The 13,137-nt window shown below is 42.7% G+C and overlaps 1 protein-coding gene across 3 annotated transcripts; it reads left to right on the top strand.

The window, feature by feature from the left end:
- Positions 1 to 7,067: 7,067 nt before the first annotated feature.
- On the top strand, positions 7,068 to 12,760 carry LOC109743402 (uncharacterized). 3 transcript variants are annotated; one of them, XM_073510553.1, is made up of 9 exons: positions 7,216 to 7,370; positions 8,127 to 8,213; positions 8,450 to 8,697; positions 9,346 to 9,533; positions 10,179 to 10,279; positions 10,968 to 11,073; positions 11,282 to 11,764; positions 11,850 to 12,187; positions 12,346 to 12,760. In XM_073510553.1, the coding sequence occupies exons 3-9, from the start codon at positions 8,681 to 8,683 to the stop codon at positions 12,496 to 12,498; spliced, it is 1,386 nt and encodes a 461-aa protein (XP_073366654.1). In that variant the 5' UTR covers positions 7,216 to 7,370; positions 8,127 to 8,213; positions 8,450 to 8,680; the 3' UTR covers positions 12,499 to 12,760. The 3 variants fall into 3 exon arrangements, with proteins under 3 accessions (XP_020158078.2, XP_020158079.2, XP_073366654.1); XM_020302489.3 differs by lacking the exon at positions 8,450 to 8,697 and having other exon boundaries at positions 7,068 to 7,370; XM_020302490.3 differs by lacking the exons at positions 8,127 to 8,213; positions 8,450 to 8,697 and having other exon boundaries at positions 7,068 to 7,370.
- The last annotated feature ends 377 nt before the right edge of the window (positions 12,761 to 13,137 follow it).

The raw sequence follows: 13,137 nt of genomic DNA, 5'->3' as shown, positions 1-13,137 counted from the left end.
TGGAATAGAGGAAAAGCTAGCACCCAAATCACACAAAGCATTGCACTCATAATCTTTAATCTTAATTTTAATAGTAGGTTCCCATTCATCATAAAGCTTTCTAGGGACTGAAACTTCCAACTCAAGTATTTCTTCAAAATATTTCATCATAGCATCAATGTTATGTATAGTAAAAGCTTTATTTTGATTATAAGCATGAGCTGAATTAATCATAGATTGCAACAAGGAAATACAATCAATGAAATAGAAATTATCATAATTAAAGTCCTTGAAATCCAAAAGAGTGGGCTCATCACCAGTTAAAGTTTTGACCTCGCAAATCCCACTTTTATCAATTTTTTCATTAAGATCTTCACCCTCCAAATTATTCGGATGCCTTATAGCTAAAGTTGACTCATCTCTAGTCCATTATTTATGAAGTTTTATACTAGAAAATAAAGATTTGATAGGAGTAACACCAATCGCTTTAAGATTTTCACCATGATTATCACAAAAGCTAGAAGAACGCACTTTTCTAGCCATTCTCTCTTAGCACGCATCCTAGCGGTTCTCTCCCTACTTTAATTAATATAAATTTGGATAGATTTCAGAGACTCATTAGTATCAAGCTTCATTGGCATAGATCTAATCTTAAAAGAATCAATCTCATGAGAAATTCTATCAATGTTTCTAGCCAAATCATCAATCTTGAGCAATTTTTCTTCTACCATAGCATTGAAAATCTTTAGGGAGTTAATAAAATATTTAATATTATTCTCAATATCAAAGGGTATCTTATTATAATTTCCATAAGAATTGTTGCAGAAATTACCATAATTGTTAGAGGAATTACTAGGAAACGACCTAGGATTAAAATTGCCTCTATACGCGTTATTACCAAAATTGTTCCTACCAAAAAAATTCACATCCATATTCTCAATAAAAGTGGACAAAGCATATCATTAGGATCAATAGGAGCACTCTTGCTAGCAATCAATTTCATAAGTTCATCCATCTTTCCACTCAAAGTATTTATTTCTTCAATAGCATGCACTTTTTTACTAGTAGAAGATCTTTCGGTATGCCATTGAGAGTAATTTGCCATAATATTATCTAGGAGTTTAGTAGCTTCTCCTAATGTGATTTCCATAAAAGTACCACCCGCGGCAGAATCTAAAAGATTTCTAGATGCAAAATTCAATCCAGCATAAAAAAATTGTATGATCATCCATAAACTTAAACCATGATTAGGGTAATTTCTTACCATCAATTTCATCCTCTCCCAAGATTGTGCAACATGTTTATGATCTAGTTGCTTAAAATTCATTATATCGTTCCTAAGGGAGATGATCTTAGCGGGAGGAGAATACTTGGAAATAAAAGCATCCATACACTTATTCCATGAATCAATACTATTTTTCGGCAAGGACGAAAACTAAGTTTTAGCACGATCTCGTAGTGAGAACAGAAATAGCTTCAATTTAACAATATCATTATCCGCATCTTTTTTATTTTGCATATCACACAATTCAACGAAAGTATTTAGATGGGATGCAGCATCTTCATTAGGACTACCGGAAAATTGTTCTTTCATAACAAGATTCAACAAATCGGCATTAATCTCATAAGATTCCGCACTAGTGGCGGGAGCAATCGGAGTACTAACAAAATCATTATTACCAATGTTGGAAAAATCACACAACTTAGTATTTTCTTGAGACATAGTGGCAAAGCAAGCAGTCTAGCACGCAAGCAAGCAAAAATCAAACAAAAAGACAAATGGAAAAAAGGCGAATAAAAAGGCAAATCTTTTTGTGTTTTTCTGAAAATGTTTTAGAAGTGGGGGAGATGAAAACGAGAGGCAAATGGCGAATAATGTAAATGCAAGAGATGAGAGTTTATGATGGGTACTTGGTAGGCTTGATGTAGATCCTCCCCAGCAACGGTGGCAGAAATTCTTCCTGCTACTTCTTGAGCTTGCGTTGGTTTTTCCCTTGAAGAGGAAAGGGTGATGCAGCAAAGTAGAGATAAGTATTTCCCTCAATTAAGAACCAAAGTATCAATCCAGTAGGAGGAACACACAAGTCTCCAATGATAGAACCTACACAAACAAACAAATACTTGCACCCAACACGATAAAGGGGTTGTCAATCCCTTCACAGTTACTTGCAAGGATGAGATCCGAGAGATAGGTATAAAAGATAAATAAAAGTGCAAAATAAAATAAAGATAAATAAATTGCAGCAAGGTATTTTTTGGGTTTTTGGTTTTATAGATTTGTAAATAATATGATAAAAATAGACCCGGCGGCCATAGTTTTCACTAGAGGCTTCTCTCTTGAAAGAACGCATACGGTGGGTAAACAAATTACTGTTGAGAAATTGATAGAAAAGCACAAAGTTATGACGATATATAAGGCGATGATCATGAATATAGGCATCACGCCCGTGACAAGTAGACTGACTCCTGCCTGCGTCTACTATTATTACTCCACACATCGACTGCTATCCAGCATGCATCTAATGTATTAAGTTAACAAGAACGAAGTAACACCTTAAGCAAGATAACATGATGTAGAGGGATAGATCCAATCAATATGAAATAGACCCCATATTTTTATCCTTAATGGCAACAATACAAATACGTGCCTTGCTACCCCTTCTGTCAATGGGTGAGGACACCGCAAGATTGAACCCAAAACAAATCACCTCTCCCATTGCAAGAAAATCAATCTAGTTGGCCAAACCAAATCAATAGATCAGAGAGAAATACAAAGCTATCTTAATCATGCATAAAGAGTTCAAAGAAGACTCAAATAATATTCATAGATAATCTGATCATAAATCCACAATTCATCGGATCTCAACAAACGCACCGCAAAAGAAGATTACATCGAATAAATCTCCAAGAACATCGAGGAGAACATTGTATTGAAGATCAAAGAGAGAGAAGAAGCCACTCTATCTACTAGCTATGGACCCGTAGGTCTACGGTAAACTACTCACACATCATCGGAAGGGCAGCAAGGTTGATGTAGAAGCCCTCCGTGACCGAATCCCCCTCCGGCAGAGTACCGAAAAAGGCCCTAAGATGGGATCTCACCAGGACAGAAGCTTGCGGCAGCGGAAAAGTATTTTTGGTGTGCCCTCTGGTATACGGGGAATATTTGGGTATTTATGGAGCTGAGATTAGGGTTGGAGGAGCCACAAGGGGCCGACAAGCCTGAGGGCGCGTCCCGAGCTTGTCGTGGCCTCATGGCTCTTCTGGCCTCCTCTCGAAGCTTCCTAGGTGTCTTCTGGTCCAAGAAAAATTGTCAAAAAGTTTCGTTCCGTTTGGAATATGTTTGGTATTGATTTTCTGTAAAAGACAAAAACATGGAAAAACTACAACTGACACTGGGCACTAGGTTAATAGGTTAGTCCCAAAAATCATATAAAATAGCATAATAATGCATATAAAATCCAAGATGGATAATATAATAGCATGGAACAATAAAAAATTATAGATACGTTAGAGACGTATCAGGCGCCCACGGGGTGGACCGAAGAGATGGAGGCGTCCATGGCGGGCTCCTCCATCATCGGCGAGCACTGCGTCCTTCTAGGCGCGGCGCTAAAAAAATTCGGTCCACAGAGGCCGAAATAAGAGAGGTCTTCAAGGGCCTCTATGAAGGTTTTGAGGTAAGCTTATAATCATCTTTTAGACATCACATCAACGCATAGGGCTATTAGCACTAAATGCATCCAATAGTCCTTAGCGGATAAGTAGAAAGTAAATGGTTCGAAGACTTATACCGCTGCTGTGATGCCCCCGACTCAATCGTACACTAGCCATACACGCAAACGTATAGGATCAAGATCAGGGACTCACGGGAAGATATCACAACACAACTCTAAACACAAATAAAGCCATAAAAGCTTCATATTACAAGCCAGGGGCCTCGAGGGCTCGAATACATAAGCTCGAACATAAACGAGTCGGCGGAAGCAACAATATCTGAGTATAGACATAAGTTACACAAGGTGCCATAAGATGGCTAGCACAATCATGGATACAGATCAAAGAGGCGCAAGCCTCCTGCCTGGGATCCTCCTAAACTACTCCTGGTCGTCGGCGGCCTGCACGTAGTAGTCGGCACCCTCGGGGGAGTAGCAGTCATCGTCGACGGTGGCGTCTGGCTCCTGGGCTCCAACATCTGACCGCAGCAATCGGGTATACGGGAAAAGGGGGAAGTAAAGCAACTGTGAGTACTCATCCAAAGTACTCGCAAGACTGACATTAGATCTATACTACATATGCATTGGTATCAATGAAAGGGGGTAGTATCTGTGGACTAAACTGCAGAATAAGGGGGAAGTTAGTCCTATCGAAGACTACGCTTCTGGCAGACTCCATCTTGAAGCATATAGAAGAGAGTAGTGGTAAGTTAACCAAGCATAAACCTACCCGACGATCCTCTCCTCGTCACCCTGTGAGAGAGCGATCACCGGGTTGTCTCTGAAACTTATCCGGGTGTGTTTTATCAAGTATCCAGTTCTATTTGTCAAGAGGTCGGAATACAACTCCAAGCGTCCTGTTACCGTGGACACGTCTATTCGGATAGATAAACTTCCCTGCAGGGGTGCACCACATTGCCCAACACACTCGATCGCTCTGTCCGAGCACACTCTCCTGGGTCATACCCGGCCTCGGAAGATCAACATGTCGCAACCCTACCTAGACTCAACAAAGAGGCCAGCACGCCAGTCTACATCCTAAGCACAGGGGTCTTGGGCCCATCGTCCGTTGCACTCCTACACGTTGCATGGGCGGCCGTGATCAGTCCTGGCAACCACCATTACAAAGGCGGTTGCTTTACGCGGACCACCCGGGCGCGCGCCGCTCAATCATTGATGTCTGAAGAGCTTCGGCTAATACTACGACACCGAGTGCCCATAACTATCCCCGCGTAGTTGGTTAGTGCGTATAGGCCAAACGACCTACTCAGATCAAATATCCAAATCTCGTTAAGCGTGTTATTTTGAAACAACCACGGATAACGGCCAGGGACCAGGCCCACCTCCCTCCTGGGTGGTCTCAACCTGCCCTGTCGCTCCGCCACAAGGTATCACTCAGGGGGGGCGTCAGGAATCCAGGTCCACCACTACCTGGATGGAACCACCTGCCCCTTCAGCCCCCACATTCGTGAATCACTCGCGGGTACTCTACGAGCTGACCCGACTTTAGTCCCTACATGTATCAAGTATAGTATGTATGTATGTACCCGTGATCACCTCCCGAGTGATCATGGCCCGATAGTATAGCATGGCAGACGGACAAGAATGTAGGGCCACTGATGAAATACTAGCATCCTATACTAAGCATTTAGGATTGCAGGTAAAGTACCAACAGTAGTAACAAGGACAGGATATGCAACAGAATAGGATCAAACCGATAAGCACTAACAGCTACACTACTCTAGTGCAAGCAGTAGAGAGAAGGAATAGGCGGTATCAGGATGATCAAGGGGGTTTTGCTTGCCTGAGACGACCCTCGATCCATCCACCGGGGTCACGGACGTCGGTGAAATGGACACCCCACTGCACCAGGCTCGTCCCCTCCGCATGCGCCCTCTTCTGGATCTCATTCGCCTCGATGGATCCCCCGAGAACCGCGTTCAACGGCCGCGCCGGTCCCTCCTCAGCCCCCGGCGACGACGGCGCTGAGAGATGTGGCAGCGGCGACGAGTGGAACGCCGGCTGAGACGAGGGTGATCGCCCCTCAGGCGGCCGAGGTTGTCGCCCTCCACCGTCGCAATCATGTTGTGCAACTGGATGCCAATGAAGTAGGTAGATCTCTACATAGTATGTAGGTTATTTAGTTTGCATGCTTTTGTATGTGTTTGAGAATTTAGTATGAGATGTCCGGATGCAGTTGTACTAATTTGAGGAGTGCCTGCTCACTGCCTGCAGACGCGTCTGAGCACGTCTGCGAACGTTTGAAGGGCTGGATTTGCAAAGTCTGGCTGCAGATGCTCTAAGCTTAGTTGTGGCAAAGTTAGCCATGAGGCTGGTCGTAATGCGAGTATCATAGCTAGTATCATACATGCCAGCTAGGCAATTTTGATGAGATGACATATAATTAAATGAAGAAAGAGATGGTTGAGTATCATATCATGATACCGTATCATATTAAATGATGTGCTACTTTGTGTCATGCATGACAATGAATATAATCCTCTATGATACCAACATATAATACTATGCTTTACGAATGTAGTATCATACATTAATATCATATGCATGATCAGTGGCGAATCTAGCAGGACATTGGAGGGTAGGCTTAAAACACAAATTTCCTAAGTCTAATTAGCAAATGCATTGCAATTGTTACATGTAAAGCACCAGAATATACTTGTCAAGTGGTATGTTTAGCTTAAATAGGATTTTGGAGGGTAGGCTTAAGCCTATTGAAACCTCCCTAGTGGAATCGCCACTGTGCATGATACTAGTACTCCCTTCGTCCGGAAATACTTGTCATCAAAATGAACAAAAGGGGATGTATGGACGGAGGGAGTATATGATACCTACAACCAGCCTGAAGCAAAACAGACCCGTAGCACAACCCATTCAGTTCTGGGCGTTTTTCACGACGGGGCGGGAAACATTCGGAATGGCGGGTCGGGTGCGCGCGCGTGCGAGTGCGACAGGGCGCAGCGCACCGCCTATCTTTCCTCGCCGGTGAGGTGATGGGCGAGACGAACGATGACTCAGACCGCAGTCACCCGGGCACCCAACGGCCGGGATCCCCCCTCTCCGCCCCCGGCCCTCCATCCGCTCCGTCCGCGTGCCCTCCGGGCTTTGACCCTTCCTCACCAACCCCGACACGCAACCCTCCCTATGACATGTCGGCCCTGACAAGCCTACTCCAAGCCGCAAGCCCTCTCAGACCGCCGTAATCCCACCCGCACATCTCAGGCGCAGCCTCCCCCTCACTGACACCTCGTACCAACATCGTCCCGGCCCCGCGCGTCAGCAAGCTAAAGGAAAAGCGTCGCGGGTGGCGAGCTGCGGCGCGTACGAAGGCGATCAATTCGGGAGGCACGACACGGCCGGCCACAGCTGTCCCTGGCGGCATGACATGTGGGCCCGGACCGCGGGCGCGGCCCACCGGTCAGTGAACCCGTCGAAGACGAGTGGAGACGGCCTATACCAAATCGGAGACCGAGCCCTCATAATTCTCCTCTCTCGCCCTCTTGTGATTCCGGTGCGTCTTCCCCTCCTCTGTGCCTGCGCGCACCGGCTTTCCTCCCCCTCCTCTCTCCTCCCTCCGTCCGCCTCCGGGAGAGGCCGAGAGAGAGGGAGAGAGAGAGGACGCGCCGGAGCTACCCGCGGCAGCATCGTCCCGTCTCGGTAAGCTCTGCGGAATTCCTCTCCTGGATTCGGCCCGCCTCGGTTAGGGATGGATGTCAGCGACTGGTAGTAGCTCTGCTCGATTCGGTAGAATTCGTCTCCGTTTAGCGTGCTGGGGGTTCGTCTCGAGTTTTTGGCTCGCGGAGATGCCGCGGGGATCGATTCCCTTGTTCTCTCCAGGCCGGGGGGTTTGGGTTTTTGGTCGATTTGTCGGGAAATAAGCCGGGGAATTTGAAGCGCCGGGTTCTAAATCCGGCTAGAAACACGCGGGATTTTGATTCTTCCGCACTCGCTAGATTCTGAGAGTTGGCGACGCTTGTTTGGAAACTCTTCCATCTTCCTTCTAGTTGTGGATTTCTATTTTTCTTCCGTCGGGTTGGGCTATGCTGCTTTGCTTTGGCTACTCTGTTAGTTCTTTCTGTCGGAATCGCACCCACCGTGTAATTTCTAGCTAAATCTCTAATTCGACTAGACAGTTTGTGGGGTTCTAGTGCACAGCGGCGATCTGAGTGTTTCAAGTCAGTTATTGTAGGGTTTGTTTGTTGGAATCTCACTTTTGGTACTCCCTTAAATTGGACTAATGGGTTTTAGAGAATCTAATGGGAACATCACTCCAGTCAAGGAAACAATTTTAATGGAAATATTCCCCTCCGTCTAAATTTACTTGTTCTTCTCCTCTAGGGTTTGGGCTCTCGTTTTAGTTTACACCGTCTTACCATGTTGCTGCTTAACCTAGATGTTTTGCTACCTTTGTAGATCTGCGTTGTACTCCTTGACCAGCTATGGCTTTTATCAATTCAAAGTCAGACTCATTTCAAGCCTTCCGTCTAAAACAGAACTTAGGTATTGGATGCCCTTCGTTATTTTGCTAGAGGGTTTTGCTGTTGACCTAGCTCCAAAAGTAATTCTTTTGCTGTAGTATATGTTGGCAACGCAGATGATTTTGTCCTGAAATCTCTTACTCTAGCTTGCAGCTTACATGCAAATTTTTTGCTAACCTTTGATGCTTCTCAATGTTAGTAATTAATACTAGAACACAAGTACGTCATACTTCTAGGTTTGTGTGTTTGCTTGTGCAGATGAAGAAATAAACTACACTAACTTAACCAGTCTAACGGTTTCTGCCGGTTCCCTCCTGCTTTGCTGGTAAAAGGATACCGCTTTTGCGTAAATAAAGTAGCAGTTGCGGAAACATGTGATTAAGAGCGCAAACTGTGTGAGACAGCAAGACTTTTGCTCAAAGGCAGGACTTTTGGGGTTTGGGTTATATTATCGACCCTGTCCAGAATTGGCATAAGCGATGTTGCACAATGCTGAAGGCTTTAAGGTGTGGGAAAAATTGCAATGTGCATTCATCTTTTGGTAATCTTGTATGTTTTCACTGAAAATTGTGACAAATTGGACCCATAGGATGCTTTTTATGTTAAACCTGTTTGTTGCGCACATATTGTTGGCATTGCTCTATTTGTATGTGCTAGGAGGGTAAGTAAGGAGAATTGGAGTGGTAATATTAGCTCACCAGTAGACACCGTGCCACGTCTGCTGCTTGGGTCACTAACATGCTGTGAGATGAATACTAATGCTGCCCATGCATTAGTTTGAAAACTTTCAAGTAACATCAGACCTACGCGCCATCTTAGTATAGCCACTAACGAGGTCTGTTCGCTTTTGGTGTGTGTCACAGAAGCATGATGATGTTTCTTTCTTTATTCTGCAAAATACCATGGGTTTAGGGTTTTGTTTAATATCAATACACATTATACACTCGGTAGTCCATGCTGAATAAGGATAGGCAGAAGTATTTTTTTTCTTTTCCTTTTTCACTAGTAACCCGACAGGGTAGGTAAAATGGTTGGCATGGCATCTATTCATTAAATTATTATGGTTTTGTTTCCTTATATCTGTGAATGTTGGGCCTCGCTGTTCTCTTCCTTTTTTAAAGTTGTATTTTTTAACTTCTGTAATGGATGTGCAGACAGCTTTGGCACTCTGAACTGCTGATCAAGATGCCAGCACTGAGAATGAAGAGGAAGTTTGATGATGACATTTTCGGGAATGAGTTTGACACCAAATCCATGAAATCGATGAAAATCTCGAATTTTCAAGTTGATGAGTTCGAGCAGGCATTTGTGTTGAACTCGTCTTACAAGGACCCTCAGGATGGTAAGTGACTGCATGGTTGCTCTTTCAAGAGAAGAGGTGAATGCATAGCTGTCTTGTTCTCTTCTGAATAAAATATATTGAACGTAGATATTTCCCTATGTTTCAAATAGAAAAAACCTTCCAAGTTAGCTCCAATGTCCATTCTTGGTTATCTATGCTGGTGATGAATGTGTACCCTTGACTGGAATTTTGACAACTATGTATGTCCTTAGCAGTATATTCAGGAGATACTCCTCTAGTCCTGTTTCTAAATACTTGACACTGTATGACCAAATCACACATATCAAGATATGGCTTCAGTAAAGTTGAACCATGAAACGCTCTACCAATATTATAAGCACGACTGTGAATTTATAACATGGAGCAAAATTAATAGGGGTATTTGGCGGGAATTTGCCTTGAGATTAGCAGGTTGACAAGTGTTGGGGAAAGATATTGGTTTCAATCTTTCAGAAACGGAAGGAGTATTATCTGTAAACATACAGTAGATAGCTAGATTAGTTGGTTGTGTCTTACCATTGATTTGTTTACTTTTACATGTAATATTTGTAAACAAAGTAGAGCAGTACACTACGCATGGTTGATAATTCAAGGTTAGTGTACCTGTGTATATTTTATATGGATTGATGACCTCTCTTTTTTCAGAGCCTGAGTCGACAACTCAACTAGCTGGCCAGGATATTAGGGTTACAGAATTTTCTGGCTTGCATGCTATACTTGGAGGAACATCCGTTGCTCTGCTGAAGGTATTGCAACATCATCTGATCTCAAACTTGACTCAGTGATAAAATATTGTGCACTTATCCTTGTGTTTAATCATTTTGATTTCAATACAAATATCTAGTGGCCTCTTGTATTTCAACTGCCAAATTATCACATTGCTTCCATTGTTTGTAATATTACCACTTAGACTACTGTTCGGTACTTGGTCAAGTTGAATGTTCTTTTGATGTTAGCTTGCTTACATCCCAATTGATGATTGCCTGACAACATTAATTGGACGTTTAAATTTCTTTTTGGTTTTCTTGTTAATATGTTTGGATGATTGCTTTCAGCAAGTTATCATTGCCGATTTCCAAATTCGATGACAACTGAAAAAGGGTGCAATTTCTAACTAGAACTTTTGATGATGGAATTTACCTGTTGCCTATTGCATTTCACCTTCTACACATCAACTTGTTCAGATTAAATGATTAAATGCCTCAAATATCTTGTAAAGGCTCTAGAATGTCACCATTGTTTGATATTTGCTATATTAGGATCTGAACTTCGATGTATAGCATCTTAAGGTCGGTAGTGGTTTGCTTTGTTGCTTTTTTTGGTCATGTCTCATGCTCAATTTCTTTCTGAAATCCCAACATTATATATCAGCATCACTATTTTCATTTTTTTGGAAAAACCTCTGCAACCTAAGATTATCCTATTGATATGCAGGATTTAATATCTGAAACTGTTGTTCCACCAAATTTGGAGCCTGATTCCTTATCTAATAATGATGACGGCAAATCTCAGTCAAATGTAGTGAACACCGGTGATAAAGGTAAGAGTACCCCTTACCCCTCGAGCAGTTTCTGTAACAAATCTGGCTAGTTTAGGTGATAAGTTTTGTTCACAGCCAATGTCTATTTGTCTGCACGTATAAAAATACACAGCCGCCAAATTCAATGTTTTATAGAACACATTTGATATGCTCACAAGCAAGGTTTAACCTGTGCACATGTATATTCATTTACAATTTTGCATTGCAGAGTTTGCAGATGAAGATGTAAATTCTGCAGCACAAGATATCTGTGCTGTCAATAATCATGAGAAAAGCCTGGGCTCAAACCTGGATTGCAGCCTGTTGGATATTTATAATCCTGATGATGCTTTTCCTTTCTTATTTGATGTTCCAACTGGTCTCCTGGCTAGTTACAGTACATTTTGTGATGAATTTGTACCCATCGATTCATTGATAGACATGAGTGGCATATGCGGAGTATTTCCACTTAATGAGAGCACCGTGGAAGGTGGCAATGGCAATGAACCATGCCCATCACCAGGGGATATGTGCTTTAATAACTCTGGTGGGGAGTGCTTTAGCCATTCTGAGGTTTTAGACTGGCTTAATCCATATATGGATGAGGAGGATTTACCTAATCTTATTGATTATACCGAGTTGAGCTCAAATGCTGCTTGTGTATCTAAAGAGCAAGGGGCCAGGAAGGTCACTCTTGTGCTTGATTTGGATGGTACGTTGCTAGCATGAAAATACTTGCTTTCTTTGGTAACTTGTTGCTTGCCATTGAGAATAATGTATTGATTCTTCCTGTGCAGAAACCCTTGTTCATTCAACTATGGAGCACTGTGATGATGCAGATTTTTCTTTTCCAGTGTCCTTTGGTATGAAAGAACATCTGGTATATGTGAGGAAGAGACCACATTTGCATATGTTCCTCCAGAAGATGGCTGAGATGTTTGACGTTGTTATATTCACAGCAAGCCAAAGTGTTTATGCAGACCAGCTGCTTGACAGGCTCGATCCAGAGAACACATTGTTCTCGAAGCGTTTTTTCCGTGAGTCATGTGTATTTACGGAAAGTGGCTACACAAAAGATCTGACTGTTATTGGAGTTGACCTTGCAAAGGTTGCCATAATTGACAACACTCCGCAGGTAAATTGCTACGATTAATTCTCAGCACCTCTCTCACTCAGTACTTCCATAGTAGTAGGATTAAATCTTCCAAAGTGTCCTTAACCAACATTTCCGTTTGGAGGCTTGCACTTTGGCTATCCGTTTCTTATGGTACTTATTCTGTGTTGTGTATACAGGTTTTCCAGTTGCAAGTGAATAATGGTATACCCATAGAGAGCTGGTATAACAACCCCTTTGATGAGGGGTTACCTCAGCTGATTCCATTCCTGGAGACGCTTGCTGTTGCTGATGATGTCCGACCCATAATTGCCAAGAGGTTTGGCAACTAAAGGACAATGGCTGAGGTTTTCCAGCAGGTGTTAGGAAGAGTTTGTTGGTTACTCACATAGAGGAACAAGAACTTACATGACACATTGACCGAGCTAGTTGAGACTTGCCTTTTCCTTAACTTCATTTACATGTGTTTCATAGGATCAAGAATTTTGGTGGCAGAGCTATTCCTCGTGAATTGTACATATCCTCAAACACTGTTATAGAATTTTGTACATAAAAACTGTTAGAAATGAAAGTGAACCCCTCCAATTTTTCTTCTTTCCCTGTTGCCGAAGTATCTACAACAGTCCACTTTCCAGTATTTTTTTTTTGTTTCATGATGCCAGCTAGAATTTACTCTATTTTGTAACAAGTTTCAAGTGGCTTGTTAATTGTCTGACATCTTCCGCTAAGATGAATTATCATGATTGACTCTTGGTAGGAATAGATCATAAGTACAGTAAATTACATAACTGGGTACGTCTTCCGCTAAGATGAATTATCATGATTGACTCTTGGTAGGAATAGATCATAAGTACAGTAAATTACATAACTGGGTACGTGGAGATTGCTCTGAATACATGATCCATCTTTGTCTGATGTGGGGATCTAGGCCATCCAGCTTAAAGGCTAAATCTCATGTAAAAGTCGCTCCC

The sequence above is a fragment of the Aegilops tauschii genome, chromosome 3 (genome assembly GCF_002575655.3).
Source record: "Aegilops tauschii subsp. strangulata cultivar AL8/78 chromosome 3, Aet v6.0, whole genome shotgun sequence".
Lineage (NCBI taxonomy): Eukaryota > Viridiplantae > Streptophyta > Magnoliopsida > Poales > Poaceae > Aegilops > Aegilops tauschii.
Note: the sequence above shows the minus strand (reverse complement) of the source record. Positions and strands in the feature narration are given on the sequence as shown.

Bases quoted from the DNA above. Each gene is read 5' to 3' on its own strand.
- LOC109743402 (XM_020302489.3), top strand. From the start codon at position 7,099: ATGTGGGCCCGGACCGCGGGCGCGGCCCACCGGTCAGTGAACCCGTCG. The intron at 9,534-10,178 runs GTAAGTGACTGC...CTCTTTTTTCAG, and splicing joins TTACAAGGACCCTCAGGATG to AGCCTGAGTCGACAACTCAA. The intron at 11,074-11,281 runs GTAAGAGTACCC...TTTGCATTGCAG, and splicing joins AGTGAACACCGGTGATAAAG to AGTTTGCAGATGAAGATGTA.